The sequence below is a fragment of the Astatotilapia calliptera genome, chromosome 7, assembly GCF_964374335.1.
Source record: "Astatotilapia calliptera chromosome 7, fAstCal68.1, whole genome shotgun sequence".
In the NCBI taxonomy this organism is placed as follows: Eukaryota; Metazoa; Chordata; class Actinopteri; order Cichliformes; family Cichlidae; genus Astatotilapia; species Astatotilapia calliptera.
The window spans coordinates 18394866-18418590 of NC_137428.1; the positions used below are offsets into that span (position 1 = coordinate 18394866).

At 39.1% G+C, this 23725-nt stretch overlaps 1 protein-coding gene across 1 annotated transcript; it reads left to right on the plus strand.

Annotated features, from left to right (window-relative positions):
- The first annotated feature begins 6509 nt into the window (after positions 1-6509).
- Positions 6510-19751, plus strand: aif1l (allograft inflammatory factor 1-like). Its single transcript, XM_026173380.2, has 6 exons — positions 6510-6694; positions 6889-6950; positions 8521-8587; positions 13807-13848; positions 14529-14691; positions 18215-19751. Exons 1-6 carry the CDS (start codon positions 6670-6672, stop codon positions 18300-18302), a joined length of 447 nt encoding a protein of 148 aa, XP_026029165.1. The 5' UTR covers positions 6510-6669; the 3' UTR covers positions 18303-19751.
- Positions 19752-23725: the final 3974 nt, after the last annotated feature.

The following is a 23725-nucleotide window of genomic DNA, read 5'->3' on the forward strand; positions in this document are numbered from 1 at the left end:
TAGAATTCATAATTTCTGATATTCTTAATCTTGTCACATTGTGAGTGCAGTACAAAGACACTACAAAACCTGATTAAAATTTCTGCAGTAGGATGAAACTTCATTCTAGTCAGGCAGCTGTGCAGATCTATTGCACAGAGGTGGAAAGAAAACTATTAAAGCAGTTCTCAAAGGGGGGCCGATTATGCTCATTTCCACCTCCATATTTCTTTTTTTCTTTTTTTTTTCTGGGAGTCCTCTAGGGTACGGTTGCATGATTCACAGGTAAAAGAAAATCATTCATTATATTAAAGAAAGCGAGGCACAAGAATAGATGTCGAATAGCGAGTGTTTAGACTGAGGTTTTGCCTCACAGAGATTACTTTTACATACACTGACCTCATTATTTGAAGCTATGCCCATTGCTATGAAAAGCATAAAATGTCACCTTTGAATCAAGACTGAATCTCAATGGCTCGTCTACAGGCTATGTTTCTGCAGGGTTCCCATCTCTGAACATCAACAAAAATATGAGAGCGCTAGGAAATCACTGGGAGGGCAACCCATTATGATATGAAAGTACATCGCAAGTGCAATTTAGTACCAGACTGTGGTCTTGCCAAGGCCATAATTTATTTAAAACCAAGCAGCCCTGTGATGTAACACTGAATTAATGAATGTTAAAAAAAGGGCTCCCAGTGTAGTCTTGCTGATTAATACGATGCAGTCTAGGCTTTCCAGCTGAAGACCAATCAAGCTTTTTTTTTTTTTTGGTGAGTATTAACAGCGTCTCCTTTAATAAAACTAAAACCACTGTGGTGAACTGAACAACGTGAATTTTAAAGCATGCACCCATAAATTCCTGAAGGTTTTTCTGGGTGTACAGTAACATAACCAAACATAATACAATGCCTGCTTTCTTACAGCCTATAAAATGCAAACTTGTGTGAATATATGTAAAAAGCACAAAAATGCATTTTCTTCTGTTAACTAAACAGGTCTGTCGTGTTCCCGTGTAGCCTTTTTTTGTTTAATGACAAAAGAAATACATTTCAAAATGCTTCAACTTCTGATAAAGGCTTTGCCCACAGCTGCCTTTTTGTTCTGTGTTTGTATTCACTGCAGCAAGGCCCTTAACAGAAGAAGTGATGTTTTTCAAATATCACCCCTGAATTTCCATGTGCAAATAAGCGCCATCCAATCAATTAAGTGAGACACTTCAAAATGTTTTGCAGAAAAAAAAGCACAAAAAAAAAAGCAACACATACACATTCAAGTTTATCAAAAAGGCTAATCGGGCAAAATAAGGCCCCCAGTTACACTCCAAGAAGTTTTGACAATGCCTATATCACAGTTAGTGAAAATGACACCCCTTAAGACAAAAGGACTGACACTACCAGACTCTTCAAACGTCCGGTGCCACCACTGACGGAGCTTAGCCAATTAAAACTTCTTTGCAGTTTCCTTTCCCTGATTGTCCACACTGAAATCTATATTTTTGGTATAAAATATATAGACTACAAAGCTGACTGAGGTATCTGTGCTACTCAGGTTTCTAAGCAAAACTGATGTGATCTGACTTTATTTCCTCCCTGTGCTCTCACCACATCAGCTGGCTGTTTGTTTGTCTAGTGCAGGGATGTCAAAATTAGAAAAACAGAAGAAAGAAATGTAAGAAAAACAGGAACTCTTCTGTCATTTCATTATTACTCGATTACTTATTTACTTTGGTGTAGTCTGAATAGCCCAGAGAGGTCTTTATTAGTAGGAAAAGATGTCACACTTAGTGAAAAGTCCAAAATTTATGCTCTCCTTTACATTTTCCAAAGCAGTTCAGCGGGCCACATTGGAGTCTTTGTTGGGTTGATTCTGGCCACTTTCTTGCAACTTTGTGGTCACTCTTTGATTTGGGGTTGCACCTAACATTTATTTTCATTATCAGTCAGTAGTCTGGGAGTTATTTTTCTCTCCCTGCGCCAGCCACAGCTGTGGTTGAAGGTATTATGTTCCTGGATTGTCTCTGGATTGAAATCCTTTGAAGGCAATGTATCTCAGGAATGTCTTGTGAACGTGAACTGGAAGTTATTAGAATTTTTTGACCTCATAAACACTGTTGGTCATAACCCAAAACTTCATAAGTTACCTTTGCCAAAAATGTTCCATACTTAACTAGTACAGCGGTGTCAAATATGTGCCCTGGGGGCCACAACTGTCTTGGAAAGAGTCAAATTCGGTCCACTAGATCACAAAGGCAATGTGAGAAACTTGCAATTAACTGCAATTAATTTTTCAATAACATGCATTCTGATTATTATTATCACTTATTCTGGCAATGTCAGATTGCTAAATCTCATTAGGTAAGTAAAGTAATTTAACAAGATATAATGCTTTCTGTTGTCTGGCAAAGTTCTAATGTAATGGTATAAAAGGTTCTTATTACTTTGGCATGTGGCTGTAAATATTGTTGTTCTGACCCAAGTGAATGCTTTCAAAATGTAATTCTCAACATGAAAGAAAGAGAAATATTATTTTTATTATGCAGTGATTTTACTGGTCCGGTCCACTTGAGAGCATTTTGGATAGTTTGTGGTTCATAAACTCAAATGAGATTGACACCTGGTCTAATAGGAAACAAATGCAATGATATGAAATTCACTTTCACTCCAAAAAGGTCAGCTTACTGTGAAATCATGATGTTTGGCAAAACCACTTCTGACATTATCAAAACACATTAAATCAGGAAGACAACAACAACAACAACAACAAAAACAAACAAGATTTATAAGCTGATTATCTGATGAAACCATATGATCCTGTAGCAGTCATGTTAATTTTGATCAATCATTTAGACAATAAAACATTATAAAAAGGGACTTCTGAAGCATCATAAAAACTTTCATGTTTCTTCAACCACAATCCAAAACCAGCTGTTTTGAATAATACACAAGCTGATAAAAACATAAGTTTTTATCAGCTTATGTGCTTTTATTTATTTATGTTTATTTTTGTTTTACTTTAAATGAAAAAACACCATAGATGTATATCTTGTTCTGTTTCTACAAATAACCACTAATTATCTAAATGATCTAAATGCAGATTGATTCTTTTCAGTTCAGCTGTTGATCATATGTTACAAGATCTGTTCTAATTGCTAATGGAGGGATTTTTTTTTCTGATTATGGTGACATTTGTGTTATACCTTAAAATAAAATTACCATACTAATATTACAACTTTTATGCAAATTTGTCAGCATTTGATGGACAGTAATTGCACCATAATCACTCGCAATAATTAATTGTATCTAGTTGTCTAGTTTCAGTCATTGCAATGACAGGCAGCGGTCGGTTTTAAATAAATAGTACTGACAGGCCTACAGGAACAGAAATAGAGCACATGAGCACAGAAAATGTGCTACAGAGAAAGTGATTTATATAGCTCTCCATATACTCTGTTATGCTCTCTCTGCCATCAAGCATGCCTCAGTGGCTTGATATCATAAATAATGTTCAGTGGGAATACATAAATGCATGAATAACACCGAAACAAACAAATAACATGGCTATGGCATTGTCATATATCTACAGTGTTTCTAACCATATGCAACCCAAAGCTGACCAGAAAAAAAAGAAAAACATAAAAAATAATGACCTGTAACCTGGAAAAAAAACAAAAAAACATACATTTCATTTGTAGGGCTTTGCAAAATTGACCACAAGGGGGCGACAAATTGCAATGACTATATTTTCTCTGGCCAATGTTTCAGTAGCAACACCGAAAATTCAAGGAGGAATTTGAAAGTAGAGATTAATTTCTATATTACTGACGACGGAGTTTTATTTGAATTGATCGGCATGAACTGGTGTAACTGGAAAGAATTAGAATTTTATTTGAACAGTTCAATAAAAACACAACCAATCACTCTCTAAGTTTGGATATCTCCTGGGAAGCAATATGAAATTTGGCACAAGGTCAGTGTGGGCTATTGAATGTTTTTGAGCTTGGTAAAGATTATTGATTTTCTGGCCTAATGCCATGAGCAATGTATGTACCAGACATTTTAATGTGGCTGTTATCTAATTAAATTATAATGGCATTGCATTAGTATTGACGGAGAATATGTGAAAAACATTTTGCCCCCTTCTTGATTTTTTTTTTTTGTTTTTTCATATCTGTCACACTTAAGTGTGTTAATCATACAAATCTGAATATTAGCTAGCAATAACCTGACTAAAGACAATGCAGTTTAAAAACAAAAAGACGATCTCATTTATCAAGGCTATTTGGATGAAGGTAAATATAATTTGCTGATAATCTCAGTTCTATTTCACTAGCCACACCCTGGCCTGACCACTGCCAAACATGTTGAATAAAAAAATGACTTAAATCGAACCTGTCTGACAAAGTGAAGAAACAATTAACTAATTAATTAAAAAACAGAGGATGGTCAAAGTCATTGCCATCTATCGGTCTGGAAAGCGTCACAAAGCCATTTCTACAGCTGGGAACAGTTGTGAATCTTTTGAGGAACCTATCAAAAGGGCACTAATGACTACCAAGACTACCAAACTGAATTAAATAATAAAATAATTACAAAATTACAAAATATAACAAAATAGCTTTAATAAATACACAGCTCTGATTATAAATAATCCAGGATATTACACATATTGTCCTTATCATAATGATTATCTCTATTGAGGATTTGATATTAAGGGTGTGCACTATGCAGTGTGTACTGTGCCCCAGCATGCAACAGCATGAGGCTAGCACTGGCCACAACAGACTAGCAAAGCCTCTGCATCCGACAGGTATTAAAAGACCTCAGCCACCTCAGAAAATAGAAACAGCTCTGGCCCTTCCTGTAAACTGCAGTGGTGTTTTAGCCCAGTCCAGTTTATTGTCAGTCCTGTGATTGATAGAACCATGAATTCTGCTCTCTACCAGAAAATCCTGAAGGAGAATGTGTGGCCATCAGTTCACACCCTGAAGCTCAAGAGCACCTGAGTCATGTACCAGGACAATGATACAATACACATCAGCAAGTCCACCTCTGAATGACTCAAAATAATATTAAAATAAAATAAAATAAAGATGTTGGAGTGGCTTAGTTAACATCTAGACTTCAATCAGGTTGAGATTCTTTGGCATGACCTTAAAATTCCTCCACACTGATGCTGTACATCATGTACTTTCATATATAACACAAGTTGTGTTTCCTCAATATTGTATTATGTTTTAGATTTTAGCACATTTGGTGCCTGAATAACATGGCGTGTCAGATCTAACACAACACGTGTTGTTTTGAAAGATTTTTTTTTTGGTTTTTGGGTGTTTTTTTTACACGTGTTAAAATTCACACAAAATGTGTTACACGTGGAACAAAAACGTCGTTTTTAACACGAGTGTAAAGCCTCGTCCAATGAAAGGACGGCGAGTCAGATTAAATCAGGGGAGTAAATTAACATTTTACTGGATGTGCTGAAATCCAGTTTTGCGGAATAATATGTTAATGCAATTTTTTTTTTTTTACTATAGAGCGATTGTTTCACAAAAGATGTTTGTATAGATACCTTACCTCAAATGTATTTCTGCACATTTATTTCACCTTTTAATTCATCCCAGTCAGCTTGTTTGCTCCGATGTGGATATTTACCCTTCACTGCCCGTGTATTGTCTTGGTCACGGATTTATTGTGAGCAGATTCCTCAGAGGCCACGTGATGGCGAAGGCGTTCCAGTTTACTCAGCGCATCACTTACTGACGAGAGGAGCGTTTCTGCGTCGTGATACCGGAATGTGGATATTTCACCTTTCAAAATAAGAGCAAATTGTTAATAAAGCAGAAGAAATGTGGCTGTCCCATGTAATGTGCGTGGAGTTTTAAATAGACTCGTAACATTGATGCAGATTGTGCCCATATGTCTCAGTGGGAAGCGTTTGCGTTTGGCAAAACAATACAAAGTAAGGTATTTCACGACCTCACATTGGGCTCTGGAAAGCTGAAAGTCTATGATTAATATCTGTTTCATTATTTTAACAACCGATTAAGTAATCAGAATCCGAACATCAACATACCGCACGCTAGAACTCTGAAACAACACAGAAGAGCTCTGCAGTCACACCTACAGGCCAGTGGTCACCCTTTCAGTGATGAAGATGTACAGATCCTGGACAGGAAGGAATGGTGGTTTGTGCAGGGAGTCAAGGAGGCCATTTAGGTGAAAAGGGAAAGACCATCTCTGAATCGCTGAGGGGGCATAAGGGTAACTCTTTTACCATCTTACAATGTGCGATTGCAGTCATGGCAATTTGATCATGAAACTGACCTCATTGTTAGTCACTGGTGCTATAGTATAGTTTCGGTCATTATGCCAATGTGCTGTTTATAAAGTCAGCTGAGACTGAAGGAGTCGCTCTCCAGTTCAGTGCGTGCGTGACGTTTCTCCCACTGAAAACACTACTTCCAGAAGAACAGAATCAACTTTCTTGGATTTCAACATTTTGTTTTGAAAGGACTGATCGGATGTTCCGTTGATAATAGTGTATGTTTTGACACCGGTGCAGTGAGTGGCCTATTGAGCCCATTCTCTAAATAGGAGTATCTCCCAGGCGGACAATTGCGGCAGCCTTCTGGCTCGGAAGTTTTTTTTTTTCATTTTCTGGATTTTTACATCACAGATAAATTCCGGGATGCCTTCAAGTAAAAATCTCCAAGGTAATAAATAAAATGGTTACGGACTGCCATGCCCCCCTTTAGCGGGCATCTGCTTATGTCTGTGGCTAGCTACAGCTTAATGTTAGTCTTTACAATAGAGCATCTCAGGCCGACCGGCTACCGTCCAGGCTAAGCCTGTGTTAGTATTAACCAGCTATTTAATAAAAATAACCTCACTTTCTTTTGTTTGGCAGGTGGAAAAGCCTTCGGGCTGTTAAAAGACCAGCAAAGGCAAAAACTGGAAGAAATAAACCAGGTACGCGTGTTCTCTTTATTTGCCGCGAGCTTCTCTAACGGCACTTCACGGTAATTTGAATTTTAATGAGCTCGCGCACACTTGACTTGGCCTTGGCCTCGTTTTTGAGGATTCGGTGCATTCCCGGGTAACTGTCTCAGGAGTGCGGTGAATTAGAAATCAAAACGCCACTGTCTCGTGTTTTGAAGCTGGCCGTGACCATGCTGTTGATGATGCATTTTTATTGATTTCCCTCCGTCACCAACTGCAGGGTCTGGGGTGCACTTGTTGAATGGTTGCATGCTGTCACACAGCTCCGTGCTAAAGGACCGTGAACGTCTCCCTCTGTCCCGATTATATCAATGTGGGAAACGTTTAAAACGCGTTTCGTGCCGACGGGAAACAGGTGTTACAATGAGCTCTTTGTTTAACACGCTTCGTCAGCCGTAGTTTGACGAGATATCTGTGTAATCTGTTTTCCTCCTCTGCTTTGGATGTCATCAGCTCACTGCTGCGGCAAAATGTACACATATATGTATAAAAATAAAAAAAGGCAGGCCACTTGGAAAGGAGCCAGTGACAGTAATGTATTTGCACAGCAGTCCCAGTTGCCACTACGCACTGCTTGTATTTATTTGTTCATTAGAGAAATGACCCCTGGTTTCTAAGCGGCTCTGTCTAAAAATATCAGTTATTTTGTGATTAAATCCAGGATTTTCTTTTGTACAGTGACATCCATTTAATTCCGCTGTATTATCATGACTGCATCTTGTAGTTCCCGATCTCAAATCTCAGCTTCTGTGTTCTGTATTCTGGCATCACTCTCTATTATTTATTTATTTTTCTTATTAAGGCTCCATTAATGAGGAACTAATAACATGTGCAAGATATGTAAACGTGACAAGGAAATTTTGGCACTATTCTTCTTGTTTTTCATGACCGAAAACAAAATAAAATGACTGTAATTTGCTCATAGATGTAAAGTGTAATCCATATATCTGTATTTCGGTTTAACCGTTCCTTATAGATTTTCACGACTCATAAAACTGGCCCTCCCTTTGTTTACATAACGTAAATGACTAGCAGGACACTTCTGTGTGGGAAATTGCTGTGTGATTCAGCACAGCTGAGTCAGGCATCCCTGATAAAGGTCCAGTCGTGGTGTTTATCCTCTTTACACTTAATTGCAAGTTCGATAGACACACTGAGGTCAGCACGAAGAACAACGGCACGCTCTGTCGTTCTGGCTCTCGCTCTGTCCTGCAAGGATTGTGGATGACTCCCACACGCCATGTTGCATCATTATAATTTTATTACATTAGCTCCCTTCTGGCAGCTTTATACCCTTGCGAGGTGTTCCACTTAATGAACGCGGTGATAAGTGACGACAGTAAAGGGAGTCGTTGGTCTCCAGTTCAAAATTTGGACAGGACACAGTCAGATTTGGTGTGCTGAAAGTTCTGTTTATGTGTGGGGAATTCGCTGGAATCTAACAAGGAAGATGAAAAAGTAGTCCCAGTTTCATTAAACTTGTAAAACCTGTATTTTATGACCAGCTTCACTTTTGTTTTACCCCCTTCCTCTTTCTCAGGAGTACCTGGAAGACCAGAAATACAGTGATGAAGAAGACCTGGCTGAAAAGTTGGAAGGTTTCAAAAGTAAGAAAATCCAGCCCTTCCTTCAGCTGATGGCTATCTGCGGTGGTGTGGCTGGGGTTTTTCCTGGCTTTTGTCTTAGCTTAAATATTTTTTTACTTGGCAGGCAATATACACACACACACACACACACACACAATCCTTTAGTCTTCAGCATTTTGTTTTTCTCTGTGGGAAAGACAGAATGCTGTGATTTCTAAAACATTTGTAAGGCCAAGTCCTTAGTGGCCTGGTAGGAATGTGCCGGGGCGTGACTCTGCTTGTTGTTGCAATATTCGGAGCTTTCCTGGGTAAACTCCTAGCTCCTGGGAACAGGAGTAAAAACATTGATACTTGCTGAATACAGGAATAAAGGTTGCACAATTTAGAAAAGAACTCCTTCCCCATTCCACAGATATTGCGTTTACATTTAAGGCATGTAGATTTTTTTTTTCTTTTTACAGTCGGTGTGAGTTTTTTAATCGGTTTCACATCAGACCAAAAACGCAGTTTATTGTAAAAAAACAGCGTAAGTATTGCAATGAAGAAGAAAAAATGCTCCAGTGTCCTACTTACATTGCATGCTTGCTGGAGGAAATGGAGCAGTAATATATAAACAGAAATGGGACCAAGCACCAGGGTCCTGGGAGGTTTGCTGGGTCGTCGTCCCCCCCCCCGTCTTTTCCACATTGTCCCAGAGGCTTAAAGGTCACACTACTTTTAACTACCAGTCAGATCGACTCATTGCAACCCAGCACATGGAACAAAAAAAACCAAGATAAAATGTAGTCCTATTTTATTTTAACACTTCCATAAAACCCAATGCAGGTTTGGGGTTTTTTTTTTTTAAATTAATTTTGCATATTCAGGTGACTCTATATTGAAGTTTTCATTGATTTGTTTGGTTTTTGGACACTTGTTACTACTTTCATGGCTGAATGTAGTTATTCCTATCAGTTAGTCACTAGATTAAATTAATCAGCCACAGGGTACTCAGGCTGCTGGCCTTATTAACATAAATGAAATCTAAAAAACGTGAAAATATAGTGTGTGAAACATATTAAATCACATTAACAAAGTTACTTTACAGAAATAACAGTTTTGGAGCTGACCAATATAAGCTTTCCAATATTAATATGATTTTTTAAAATAGAGCTGTTTCAGCTGGTGATTTCAGCACTCTAACTAATGAGCAATAACACTAATAAGCCTCTTGTTCTGAGCAATTACAACTGTGAATTTTTTTTTTTCAGTTTTAATGAAAAATTAAGTTTTACACCCAGATTTTGGATGGGGGACAATTTTTAGACCAAATATATCAAAGTATTGATTCTATTATTCTCACACTCTAAGGCTACGTTCGCTCTGCAGGCAAAAGTGCATCAAATCTGACTTTTTGGACACTATGCGACCTATATCCGATCATAGTATGACAGTGTGAACAGCACAAATCCGATACTTTCAAATCCGATCTGGGTCACTTTCGTATGTGGTACTGAATCCGATACATATCTGATGTTTTAGAAAGCGACTGTTGTGTGAATGGTCATGTCGCATTAAATACGTCTTTTTCGTCACTGACACAAGACAGACGCCTATTATCAGCGCCAGAGAAGCGCCCGACGACATCGTGATCGCTTCCTGGCCATCCAGTGTAGATGTTAGTGAAACTGTTTGGAAGACAACATTGGAGAAATGTGAACATTTTATTTGTACTGTTTAATCTGCAGATTCTGACAGAACTCTGCAGCTATCCTTTGAAACACTGCTCCTCTCTAAAACAGCAATAAGGATCATTATTAGGTCATATTTAAATAACAAAAAAACTTCAAGCAAAATTGGAAAATGTAAAGTCCGAAACAGGTCTTTATATTAAGGGCCATCAAACAATACTGTTTGGTCTGAGTCTAAACAGAGGTGTGTGTGTGTGTGTGTGTGTGAGAGAGAGAGAGAGATGTCTTCTTTTGCGCATGCAGGCCGCTTTAGGGCCGTGAACGGTTCACATTAGAGCGCGTTTGCTGTCACATTTTATTTGTAATGTGAACAACCAAACAAAAAAATCGGATTTGATCAAAAAATCGGAATTGAGCATTAAGACCTGCAGTGTGAACGGAGCCTTAGTCTCAAGCATTGTACATACATAAATTGTACTCATCGGTACAGATCTTTTCTCCTTCTAACAGCAGCAGTTATCCAACAAATGAGTATTTGGTCAAATGAGACTGTGTTAACAAACCAGTCCACTAATCAACCTGGAGAGTACAGCCCTAGCTACTTCAGCCCAAGGGATTCACCGATGCAACTCCTGCCATGTCCAATACATACCAGTATCGGTGTCGAATCATCAGTACACACATTCATACCCAAGCACCCTGTCTAACATTTGTGAACGCACTGCTGTGGAGAAGTGTCCAGGGAAACTCTGAGTTCAGTATCTTGAAGACTGGAGTAGCTAAGGAATCAGTCCATCAGTCATACCATCTCTACCCCCTGAACCACTGCTGCCCAAAATGAAGCGCAAAGAGGACAGAACGCATCAACCTGTGTCTGAGTTTTTCAGTCCCATTAACTCGATTACAGTTAAAAAGTTTAAATAAAACAAACTTCTGCAACCACAAATTCTAAAAAAGTGTAAAGTGTGCGTGTTAGTCCCCCCTGTTAGCTTGCCTGGTAATTGTGGCCACTTGGCAAAGTAAACACAGACTAATCTGGGACTAAAATGAAAAGATGGTGCTGATAATCAACTACCGATTGAGCTAAAGTATGTAGCCTGCATTTGCTCAGAATTAGTGCGCGCGCGCACACACACACACACACAGACACACACACAGACACAAACTAGCACTGTACCTTTGCTTAGAGTTCCACAGGTTGTTTTTGTTTCTCATCACTCTCAGACAAACCAAAAAGAAAACTGAAGTTGTGTTTTGGGGGGGGGGGGCTGTTTTTATTTTGACTAAACAGAAGCTAATTGACAGTGGCCTCTGCCCTGGGGGTTAGGGTCTTTTAAAGTGATGGGAAATCCTTGTGTTTATCTGTTGGCCAAAGTGGCAGAGGAAGTCAGTGCGGTCACCGTCCATTGCAGCTATTTTATCAGCAAGTCACCCTCCTTTTTTAAAAATGGAAAATCCCTTTTGATGAGCTGACTAAGTGGGTGGTAGACAAACAACTTTGTCTAAATCAAACTTACACTTCAGACCTCCTTATGAATGTCAGAGAAAAGTAAAAAATAAAGTATATTTAAGGCTTTCTTGAGAATTTGATGCCATTTATTTTCTAGCATCACTTGCCAAAAGAATTTGGGTCTGGAGGAGCAACTGAAGACTTGAGTTTTGTGCAGTTGAGCCGTTTTCTGTGGCTGCAGATGATCAACAGGCTGCGCTACGACAAGTGGCCCACTCAAAAACTGCTGTGTGTGTGCGCATGTGTGTGCGGAGGCCCACTCCTCAGAGTTTACGAACAGGGTCGGCATTGTCCCGTCCCACTCCCCACGGGTTCGCTCAGTTAACACAGTACCCTCTCTCTGTCCCTCCCAACACACACACACAGAGCTCCCATTGTGGTACAGAAATAGCAAGTGTAATCTGACTAAAGTGCTCTTCCAGGGAAAAGGGAACAGAAAAATTTAGGCAGAAGCGGAAAAATGTCCGCTTCCGAAGAAGCAGTCACTTCATTGACATGTTTATGTTGTGCTTTTATAAGTGAATGCAAATCCAGTGGTTAGTAATTACTATTTATTCTTAAGCCTGTCTGTGGTTAAAACCACTTAGATTAGACGATATACCAAGAGTAATCTTTAGGCCAATTCCATTTCATTCCATCCCAGTTTAGAAATGAAAGCTTTAAAAAAAAAAGCAACCGACTTTTTCAATTCCATGTTTTAAAATGTGTGAATTGTTTTCTTTTGGTGTGATACAGCAAAGTGATTTTTTTTTTCAATAGGAAGAAAAGAAAAGAAATGTCTGATTTATCAGTGATGAAAGTCATGACTTGTTTTAGTCCTAGATGAGATTTTCATGCTCCCGTTAGAGCTGCGGCTGGAGGCGTTATGTTTTCAGGCTATCCCTCCATCTGTCCCGTTCTCACAATTGTGATATCTCCTGAGGAATTTCAGATTTGACCCAATAGTTCACTTAGACTCGAGAAAAACCAATGAAATTTCAATTCAACATTTTATATTCAAAGAGGTCACAGGTCAGCTACCTCGTGATGTCACAATGTTGCCAAAACCATCAACTCTTCAGATCATTATTCACCATCATAGCTGCAGAGATTGTGTCCCTAACTGACGTTTAGAAGGATACTAAATTGATGATACTAGATTTATTTCTCCTAAAGTTTTCACTGCATCTATTATAAGAGTTTCCCTCCAAGTATTAATGGTAAATGTTGTTCTATGCTAATTTAAAAAAAAAAAATTGTAACATTTGGTCACATACATCCAAGTTATTCTATCGCATAAATAACAAGGGTTTTTTTTCTTTAGCTGAAACCACGAATGAGGAGTTGTTAAGGGAGTGTTTTCAACAATGACAATGTGTTAGTGTCTCGAATGTTCAGTAATTACAACTTTTGTTTCTTTATAGTGAAATGAGTATAGAGCAGGGGTGGGCAATCTCAGTCCACGAGGGCCGGTGTCCCTGCAGGTTTTAGATGTGTCCTCGAACCAACACAGCTGATTTAAATGGCTAAATTAGCTCCTCAACAACATGTCCCGAAGTTCTCCAGAGGCCTGGTAACGAACTAATCATGTGATTCAGGTGTGCTGACCCAAGGTGAGATCTAAAACCTGCAGGGACACCGGCCCTCGTGGGCTGAGATTGTTCACAGCCCATGAACTGTCTGTATGCTGCTGTGCTTGGCGATTTTGGGCCCAAACATCTTTCTTTTCACTCTGTTTAAACTTGAAGTACTGTTTTAACTTCCTGACCTTCTGACTCTTAATCTGGCTGCCACGGCTCCCTGCAGCTGCCAGATTGCTTGCTTCCTGCTCAGAGATGTGGGAGAACACACACAAAAACCCACCTGTCCTTATCAGCTGTTTGTGTCTTTGCTAGGTCAGCTGTCAGCACAGTGGAAGATGTTGAGATCAGTGGGCAGAGTGTGCTAACTGTTTTGCTGACATGTAATATGCTCTCTGGAGGTTGGTGCTTGTTAGTGTTGTACTGCGAGGTGTGTATGTGTGTGGGGGATGGTGAATGAACTACCACTGTTGGTAATAATCTCCTGTGCTTGTTTTGCAGATAAATATGCTGAGTTTGACCTGAACGACCAAGGAGAGATTGGTGAGTAAAAAAAACAACCCAGATAACAACTGTCGCTCAAGCCCATGTTGACATGAGACAACAGTAATTAATACTGTGTGTGTGTTGTCTGCCCCCAGTGGGCGCAGGATTTAAACAGGCTCATGTTACTTTGCTGTGTGCTGCATGGGAAGTGAGACTGTTCTGTCCATTGTTGTGGAAGGTTTTGAAACAGGTGTGGGGCCAACTGTAGTGTCAGGATCTGTTTGCGGTTCCTAAAACAAGCTCCTGTATGTCCTATAAAACTTCCCCAGTCAGCAAAATATCTCTGAATATTAGCCCCTATTCAGTTTTCTGGTCTCTGCACAATTAATATTGGTTTTCCATAATTTTGCACAGATATCTTTGTGATTCAGAAGCACTTTTACCAAATCATTACAATGTATTTTAAACTCATTCCAGCTGAAATAAATGGTATTTCTGTCAGAAGCAGACATTATAAAACTGTTAGACAGAAACGATCTCTGTGTGATAAATGCTTGAAACTTTCTGTGTAAATTTAGTCAAGTCTATTGTAGGTGTTGATGTAATTTAGCGTTTTTGAAAGTTTTTTTTCTTTTCTTCATATTATTGTGGAAAAGAAAGACTTGTACATAAATAGGAAAGCAATTCACCTTTTTCTGCTAATCGTGGATCCATTTGTCAACTCCACTTTGTCTCAGATCTGATGGGTCTCAAGCGGATGATGGAGAAACTGGGAGTGCCCAAGACCCACTTGGAGTTGAAAAAAATGATCGTGGAGGTGACAGGCGGCAGCAGCAACACCATTAACTACAGGGACTTTGTCAAGATGATGCTTGGCAAGCGCTCAGCTGTGCTCAAATTGTAAGTAAACCCCCTTTTAGTGTGTGTGCATGTGTGTTTGGGGTTGTTTTTGTTTTTAACAGTGATATTTTGTTTAATGTACGACTGTGTGCTGGTTCATTGCTTGTGTTCACATGTCTAATAGGGAGGATATGAACTGTGTGCTGTGTCAGCCAATTGCTTCCTTAAACAGCAGGGGGTTCAGGGATGACAAGGGATGATGTCACAGCCCACATGCTGCATTGGCTGCTAATCAGCATGATAACAAAACCCATCTCGGTAGCCTATCCATAGTCAGCTCATCCCTCTCTGTAGTGGGGATCCTAATCTTAGGGTACTGAGAATAGGCTGATTAACCACTTATGGTTGCATAGGCCTGACAAAGCCACCAAAATTTACCATACTGTGTCATTAAAATGTACCCTTTACAATAGAAATGGTGTCTATAGAATATGTAATAACTTTTTCATGCTCCCCAGGGGATAAAGTGGTGCACCTGTTTTTAAATGTGTTAATGTAGCCAGTGTAAGCCTTTTAAAGCAGCCTTGCACTAGGTCAACCTACAGGAGCTAGAGCCTGTAATGGCTGCTGCGTGTCAGCTCTGCTGGACTAAGCTGGCTGGACCCTTTAGCAGACAAATCTTATAATCCTGAAAAACAGCAAGCAGAGAAAATGCATAGCATTTCCTCCTCACTTTTGAACAACACTCAAATGTTGTTCAAAAGTGTATCCCATAATCCCACAGCTGCTATTTATAAACATTTAAATCCCTTCCTGCTTCTCTTGTCTGCTTGCTGATAATCTAGTAACACTGTTGTTGCATCCAGAAATAACATTTATCATTATCAGTATTTGGTTACACTTTCTAATATATGTAATACATGCATATCATATTTCTTGTTCTACAGAAAAATGAAATAATTATCTGTATGGTTAACTACTAACTAGGGGTGCAACAATACTCGTATCGATATTGAACTGTTCGATATATCGGTTCCGTACGCATATGTATCGAACAATACAAAATGTTTTATTTTATCAACTTTTCTTCTGACGATGCTGTCTGTGTTGAGCGCTCAGTGGATCTGCGTTTGACTACTCCGCCTAGGCTGCACTGTCGAGTGCAGATCCACTGCGCGCAGCGCAAGCTAGCAAGACAGAAGCTAAGCTCGTTGCAACATGGCAACATTTTAACAAAATTAATGCTGACAGCACTAGTGGGAACACAACGAATATGACTGCACATTTACGCTGACATCATCCTAGTGCAAAGACAAGTGGAAGCACACAAAACAACAAACTTCACCCGAGTCATTTAGACAGCTGTTGGCACACGATTCTCCTTATGGGACCTGATGTTTAATATGCTGCTGAGACTATACCTCAGAAGGAGCGTATAGTATAGCTTTTATTTCATGTGGGTTTTTTGTTTTTTTTTGGGGGGGGGGGGTCTCGAGAGGATATGAGAGGGAGAAGCTGAGGCCACGGAACAGCTTTAGACTGATGTTATTCAAAGCATTTGGCAGGACAATAATTGATTTTGGTTGTAATTAGAGGGCAATGAATGACACCAAGCTCCGCAACTGGGCTAAGTTAGTGTTAGTGCAGTGCACAAGTACAAAAGAAGACACAGTCATAATTTGTTAGACCAAGATTTTGATTGACAAATGAGCCGTGTAGGGATTTGTTAAAGGTCTTGCAGGAGAGCAGCAAAGGAAACCTTGCTCTTTGAAGAGATAAGTGTAATGGAGTCTTTATCAGATAATAAAGTCACACTGATTAAACAACACACATAGATGCCATAACATTAAACAGTCCAATGTTATTGCAGCTGGTCTGGCTGCACAGGCATCAAAGTCCACGTGAGTCGCTCCCTTTAAAACTATTGGCCATCTGCTATTAAGATGCCAGAATTCCCACCTCAACCCCTTTTAAAATATGCTTGCACTTTGGGTAAAATACAGATGTGTGCTCATCTCTGTAAAAATCACAAATCCTTATGCTGACAGAACATGGTCACAATGGTCATGAAAACTCTTCAGTTCAAACATTACATTGATGAATATTAGTGGTGACGGGTAGAATGGCAGACAAGTCCTAAGTGTGAAGAAAAATGAGTGAGAGTAGTGGTCAGAGGAATGTGCCAGAGTTTGAGTTGCTGAGTGCCTGTTTCGTCACTGGGATCATTACTCCTTATGAGCTTACTGGAGCTTTGCAGAGTTTTCCAAAAAAGGAAGTTAAAGGCAGGCATTTGCTCTGAATAGCTCTTGTCAGATCACTCACTGTGCTGTGTCCAGTCTGAACCACTGTTGCCTTCGGTCCTTTTGTGGTTTCCTTTCATTCCATTCCTTTCACTTATTGCTCAGCTGCTTCTTGCCTGACTGCTACATCCTGTGTCTACTGTCAGTCTTTTAAATTTACATCTAAATTAATATTTTACAGTCTTTATGCCTCTCTCCGTGGTGCTGAAGGGAACATGCCAAGGCACTTTATTAGGATCTTGCTAGTACTGTTTTGCCTTGAGAATTGTCCTAATTCTCCATTTCACAGATTCAGCAAGGTGCAGAATAATTCCTGAGATTTAGCTCCATATTGACATGATAGCATCACGTAGTTGTGGCAGATTTGCCAGTTGCACATCTTTGGTGTGACTCTTATTTTACTACATTCCAATGCTCTATTAGATTGAGATCTGGTGATTTGACGTGACAGATTATCTTTTCTTCTAAAGATGTGTGGTCATAAAGGGATGGAGTTGGTCAGCAACAATACTGTGGTGTTTTAAAAGATGCTCAGGTGGTGCTAATTGGTCCAAAGGTTGTGATGAACACGTTTCCCACACCTTTACAGCACTAGCCTAAACTGTTGATACAGGGTAGAGCTATGCTTTTACGGGCAAATGTTGCAGAAACCAACAGACCAGGCAGCATTTATCCAAACTTCTGTCCGGTTTTGGTGAGTCTGTGTCAATTGTTGCCTCATTTTCCAGTTCTTAGCTGACAGGAGTGGTCTTCTGATGCTGTAGCACAGCTGGTTCAAGGTTTGCCCTGTTGTGCATTCAGGGATGTTCTTTATTATTCTTTGTTAAAGTGGTTATTCATGTTGCTCTGGGCTTCCTATCAGCTTAAAGCAATCTGGCCATATTCCTCTTATATTAACAACAGATTTTAATCAACATTTATTGGATATTTTCTTTCAGTCCATTCTTTGTAAATCCTACAACTGGTTGTGTGGGAAAATCCCAGTAGATCAGCCTTTAAAAGTGAAATACCCAGACCAGCAACAACCTGTCATGTTCACACTCTCCTAAATCACCTTTGTTCCCCTTCTGAGGCTGGGTTTGAACTTCAGATAGCCATGTTCATCATATTTACATGCGTAATTGCATTGAGCTGCAATTACGCATGGTGACAATGATGTAAATACTGCTCTGCTGGTCCTGTGATGGACCTATAGAGGGTGCAACTTCCCTGCTGGGATACGCTCAAATTAACATTAAATGGAGATCTTGTGTTAACTGCCCATGACTCATCTCTCTCCACAGAGTTTTGGTTTTTGAAGACAAAGCCAATGGCTCTCCCTGCAAGCCGGCCGGACCCCCTCCAAAGCGGGACATCGCTAGCCTTCCTTAAGTGTCAGGCCTCCATGCTGCTAAAGGAGCTGAGGGACCATCAATAGCTATGTGGAATAATGTGGAGTGTCGTGTTCATGTGGGACCAGTGATCAAGAACGTCATTTTGTGAATATATGTGTGTGAGTTTTCTGTTTGAAAGACTGAGCCCAAAACTCACTAAAATTGTTTGACTGTGAATATTTTATTCCTCTTTTTTCCCTCCTTTAATTAAAATGTAGCAGTGATAATAGTAACTTGTAATCAGCTTGATAAATTACATTTTGTAGTGTGTTTCATGGTTGCATTTTAAGGGAAGACTTAAAATTCTCCAGAGGTCTCTTTTGCTTCCACGGTCTGTTTCTTTTTTTTCTTTTTGACACATTGATTTTAATGATTTAGAGCACTATGCTTTTGGAAAAGCACAAGGAAAATGAACAGTTTATTCCAACACATTTTTGCACTCTTCTTAGCACTCTTTCATGCATTCCTGCCAGGCTTATCTTGGTCAACATCTTCGCTTCAGATCAGATGCCAGAGATTTCAAGCCCTACCCACTTCCTCTGGGTCTAAAGCCCCTTTTGAGTCAAAGTACTGATCTGGAATGAGTAACCAAGTTATCATTCCCACTTTATGATATATAAAAAAAAAACAACACACTGGTGTACATGTGTGTACTTGCTGTACTTTGTGAGTCACAATGTTAGTAAAAGGATAAGGCATGTTGTTGACTTTCAGTGTCCTTGTGTGGCTTGAAAAGCAGTAAGTATGACTCTATTTAGAACCGCTAGTCTAAGTTTGACATACAGGCACGCAAGCAGAACAGATGTACATATTATACTACACATCGTACAATCATATTATTTCCAAGTGCCTCAAAATGCAGATACTGTAGAGCTTACACAGTTTGGAGGAGGGAGTGCACACTAGTGTTCAGTTCAAGCAGTCCTTTTAGTGTATGAATTCAAGAAAACCGTGAGATGCTATCATTTAGTGTTTGGTGAGAGTTTTAATGATGTTTGTTGAAGTGTCTGATGTATTTTTGTTACTGGTTTCCACAATATTCTGAGTGAGTGAGGTTCACATATGGTGGATTTATTTTTTCTGTTCTTTTTTTTTCTTCCCCCTTTTCTAACCATTATTTGTATGCCACTGAAAAAATGTAACCTGATATTTGGTTATTTGTCTTTGTCGAATTGTCTTCCTCATTGTTCCATAAGCCAGCCATTTATCTCTAACATGGTTTCTTCTCCTACATGTTAAGTAATTTATGACTGTGTTTGTCTCCCCAGTATAAATGTTCTTTTAACAAACAGTATTTACTGTGAAATTGGTACTTTGACACATAACATGTTTTAACACCATTATGATACTTTGTCTTTCGTCTGGTGGTTATTTTACATATTTAGTGTTGTTAAGATACACATTGTTTTGCCGACGCCAAAGCAATTAAAAGTCTTCTTACACTGGGCACAAGTGTTGAGTTGTTCACTGTGGAAAAACTTGTCTTAAACTGGTAAGATTTTAGGGTTAGCAAGTTTCAGATGGTTAGTTTTGTAAGTATTTGAACAGTGATATAGTTTTTGTAACTTGGCCTTTGTACAGGAGCCCAGTGGATTCTTAAATCAAAGGAAGTGATTTAAGTGCTGACTTCTTGCTTTAATAAAAATGGTTCAAAAGTATTGCATTAACCACTTTTACATCTGAATCATAGCACATCATTTGTCAGAAAGTGGAGGCACGTTATGCATGTATGGCTGTAGGTGTAACTAGAGTTTCCTGATGATGTGAATGCTGATAAAAACCAGCAAGATGAAACCTGAAGTGTATCGGGCTATAACACCTGCTCAGATTCAGCCAAATGTTGCGAAGCAGATCAGAAAGCAACGCTTGTTTCTCATCACCAAGAAATTAGATATTCAGGGGTCAAGTCAGCCCAACATATGCTTGCTTTTCATTTACTGAAATAAAACAGAAGGCAGAGGAGACCCCCAAAGGAGCAGAAACTGAAGGTGTAACATATCAAGAGAGGAAGCCATCATTTAAGTATGTCAGTGGTTTCAAGGCCATAAGCAATAATTGACTGCAAAAGTGAGTCAGGCAGAGGCCCTGGTAGTACTTTCTCCAGCTATTAAGGTTTGGCTTTTGGGACACGTCTTCTGAATCTGAGCTAGTTGAGATCGAGAGACACCTAGTCGCCTCACCTCAATGCATGGCTTGGATTCTCATGGAGAGAGGCTGGACTCCAACCTGGAGTTGCCCTCAGTGAGAGGCGGCGGGCAGGGGAAGGTGTCCTTGTATCCTTTTGGCTTGCTGCCTGTAAGTTGAAGCCTGGCCGTGCGCTGGGAAGGTGTAGCAGAGGCCCCCATCCCATAACTCCCACCTCAACAGCATCCGGGGGGGACCTTATTATAATATTAAACATTATTTCAGATTGTCCAACTCTGGAAATTGAATGCTATGTAGAAACATTGCTGTAATTCCTAAACAGTTTTGTGAAACTGCTTGAATTACAGACGAAAGTCTGCACTTTGGATTAGAATGTAGCAGCAGCCACACAGCAACAGATTTCACTTGATAAATAGTAATTTTATCTCGCTACAGTACATTCAAAGGTGAGTGTCCTTGAATGGCACCACAGTCATAAAGATTGGCAGACCATTAAAGTGGGAATCCTTATGCTAGATTACAGCACATCCTTTGTCTTAGTGCTGACAAATGCAGAAAAAGGTGATATATTATCTAATTTGGAGATATCCATGTCCGTATTGCATGGACACACACACACACAAAAGTGATGTGTGTACCATAAGAGAATCTGGGTGTACACACAAAGTTGGGTCATTGTCTCAGTGCATTAGGCTACTTGTTTGTCCTCACGAGCTTTTCGTTTTGCTTGTTTTCACGAACAGGTAAAATAGCGTGAGCATTAACAGTCTCTTAAACTGGTCTGAATGTGTTGTGCTCTCTGTATGAAATGTGAGGCCCATTCACTTTCCTTGTTAGGGGGGAGAGCAGCTGCCTGTGTGTGGAACAGAGTAGAGGATAATGAGCAATACTTTAACAAGCATGCAAACAGGCGGGCCCAGTAGGATTATAATAAGCCTGTCTCTAATTAAAATGATAACCACTGTTGCATGTAATAAACTGTCAGGAGCTTATGGTAGCATAGTGGAGGAAGATGAATTTGCTGGCACTGCTGGGTTTCTCTTTAATCAGAATCAGAATACTTTATTGATCCCTGGGGGAAATTATTTAAAGACACCGATCCGCAGGCCCGTATTCGGTCTTCAATAACAAAACTATTTTTTGCCACTTTTTGTTGCACACCATAATAAATTTTGCCTTAGCTATGTGTGTATGAGATTTAGGGCACTGCAGGGCAGCATATTCATCATCTGTCTCCTTACCAGATCCTGCACAGACATCGCCACCTATTGGACAGTCCAAGTTATGGCATGGTTTCTATCCTTTGTTGGTAAAAACGCAATGTAAAAGTGAAACGTGAAAAATAAAAAGGGGATAACTGGTGGTATAAAAGCAAAGTCACATACAGGCTGTAATGAACCAATAGACTGTCACTAATTAAACATTCATAGAAATACACTTATGAAAATAGAAACATTCAGCTTTTGGGAAACTTGGCTAGCTTCTCTGCTTTCTTAGTACTTTTCCTGCTGGAACCACATTATAAACCTGACATGTTGTTCAAGTAGTGTCATTAATTTAATATGCATTGTTTCTCTTTACAACTTTTTTATTTATTTATTTATTTTTGCATTTAGCATCCTTACAGTCTCTGGTTGATGCCTTTAATTGTCACGTGGACACGTAAGCCACTTTGGCATATGACATAACTAACTATACAACTAAATGCGTTTATTGTGTATATATGTCTTTTTCATTGAGCTGCCACAATCATCTGCATGACATTTAAGTTTGCTATGGTGTGAAATGTAACTAGAGCCCCAACGATTTATCATCAGACTGATATTTTCAGGCGATATTATCTATTATCATCTAGCATTTATAATGACTGTAAAATGAAATATTAAAAAAGTGAAGAAGAGACGGGAGAAACACTTCAACCAAGCTATGGATGTTGATGTTTTACACTTTTTGTCCACCAGAGGCCACTCTGTAACTTCTCTGTTAACAACTTACCTTTGGATACAACCAGCTGATCAGAGCAGAGTGGGGCCTAGATTAAAGAAGTAAAGAAATCCCTAGACATAACAAATATTTGGGCAATTTATTTATGTATGTGCCAGAAAGAAAAACAAATATGGACTGGTATATCAAGCTATTGGATTTTTTTTAAATTCTCAAATAGTGATGTCTTAAAAATCGTATATGGGTCAGGCTCTAACTGTAACCCATGACCTGCTTAGTGGATGCAAACAAACAAAAATACTGCAATAAGATATGAAGCAATACTTATACAAAACTGACAACAATATTGTATTATAATACAATATTGTACTAACAATACAATACTGTTCCTGCAGTTGGTGTCTTCAAGAACATACTTTCATGTGATGACACACACATGCAAAGATTTGTACGGTTAAAAAAAACAAACAAACAAAACGTGGCCAGTTTACCCTTCTTAGTGCCCCTCAGATACAGTGCTGTTTGTGTCTGACAACCAGTAGTATATAGCTGTCATGATTATATAGCTGACACCAGCCACCATAACATATTTGATAATACTTTTTTAAAGAAAACTTCAAAAACTTATTTTTGGTGAGCTTCAAGTGATAATATATCATATATATCATATGATATGTTATCACTTGTTGACAGCACTGCAAACCCTTAGCCTTCTCTCAGTGAGCTTCATGATGCAGTCACCTGAGTTGGATTTCACTTCACAGGTGTGCCTTCTCTGGGTTCATTTGTGGGATTTCTTGCCTTCTTAATGGGGTTGGGATCATCAGTTGTGTTGTGTTGGTACATAGCCCTATTTCACAACTGTTAACATTCATGTTATGGCAAGAACCAATCAAAAAGATATAATATAATCCATTTAATATAATGTTTTACTTTGTAATTATGTAACCAAATTACACTGAATTCTTCTTTCTTTTTTTTTTTCTTTTTTACATGTAATCAAATTACTTTAAATCATCATTTTGGGTATCTTGAGTGCAGTACTTCTGGGATGTATACTGAGTTCTCTGTGTGCTAAGAAGCTCAATCAAATACCTGTTATGTGTACTGCAGTGAGCCAGATCCCTACGTACTGAGACTCAAACTGCATACAAAGTACAACATTCACACTTGCAAAAATACACTAAGTGTCACTGACAGGACTTTTGGTACTCACTGTTAATTCCTACCAGAATTCTCAAGGGAGTCATGGTAACTGTTCACCAAGCCTTTCTTTTTTTTTTTTTGAAATAATCACTGACTGAACAAAACCTGTATTTTTCAGTTTGTACT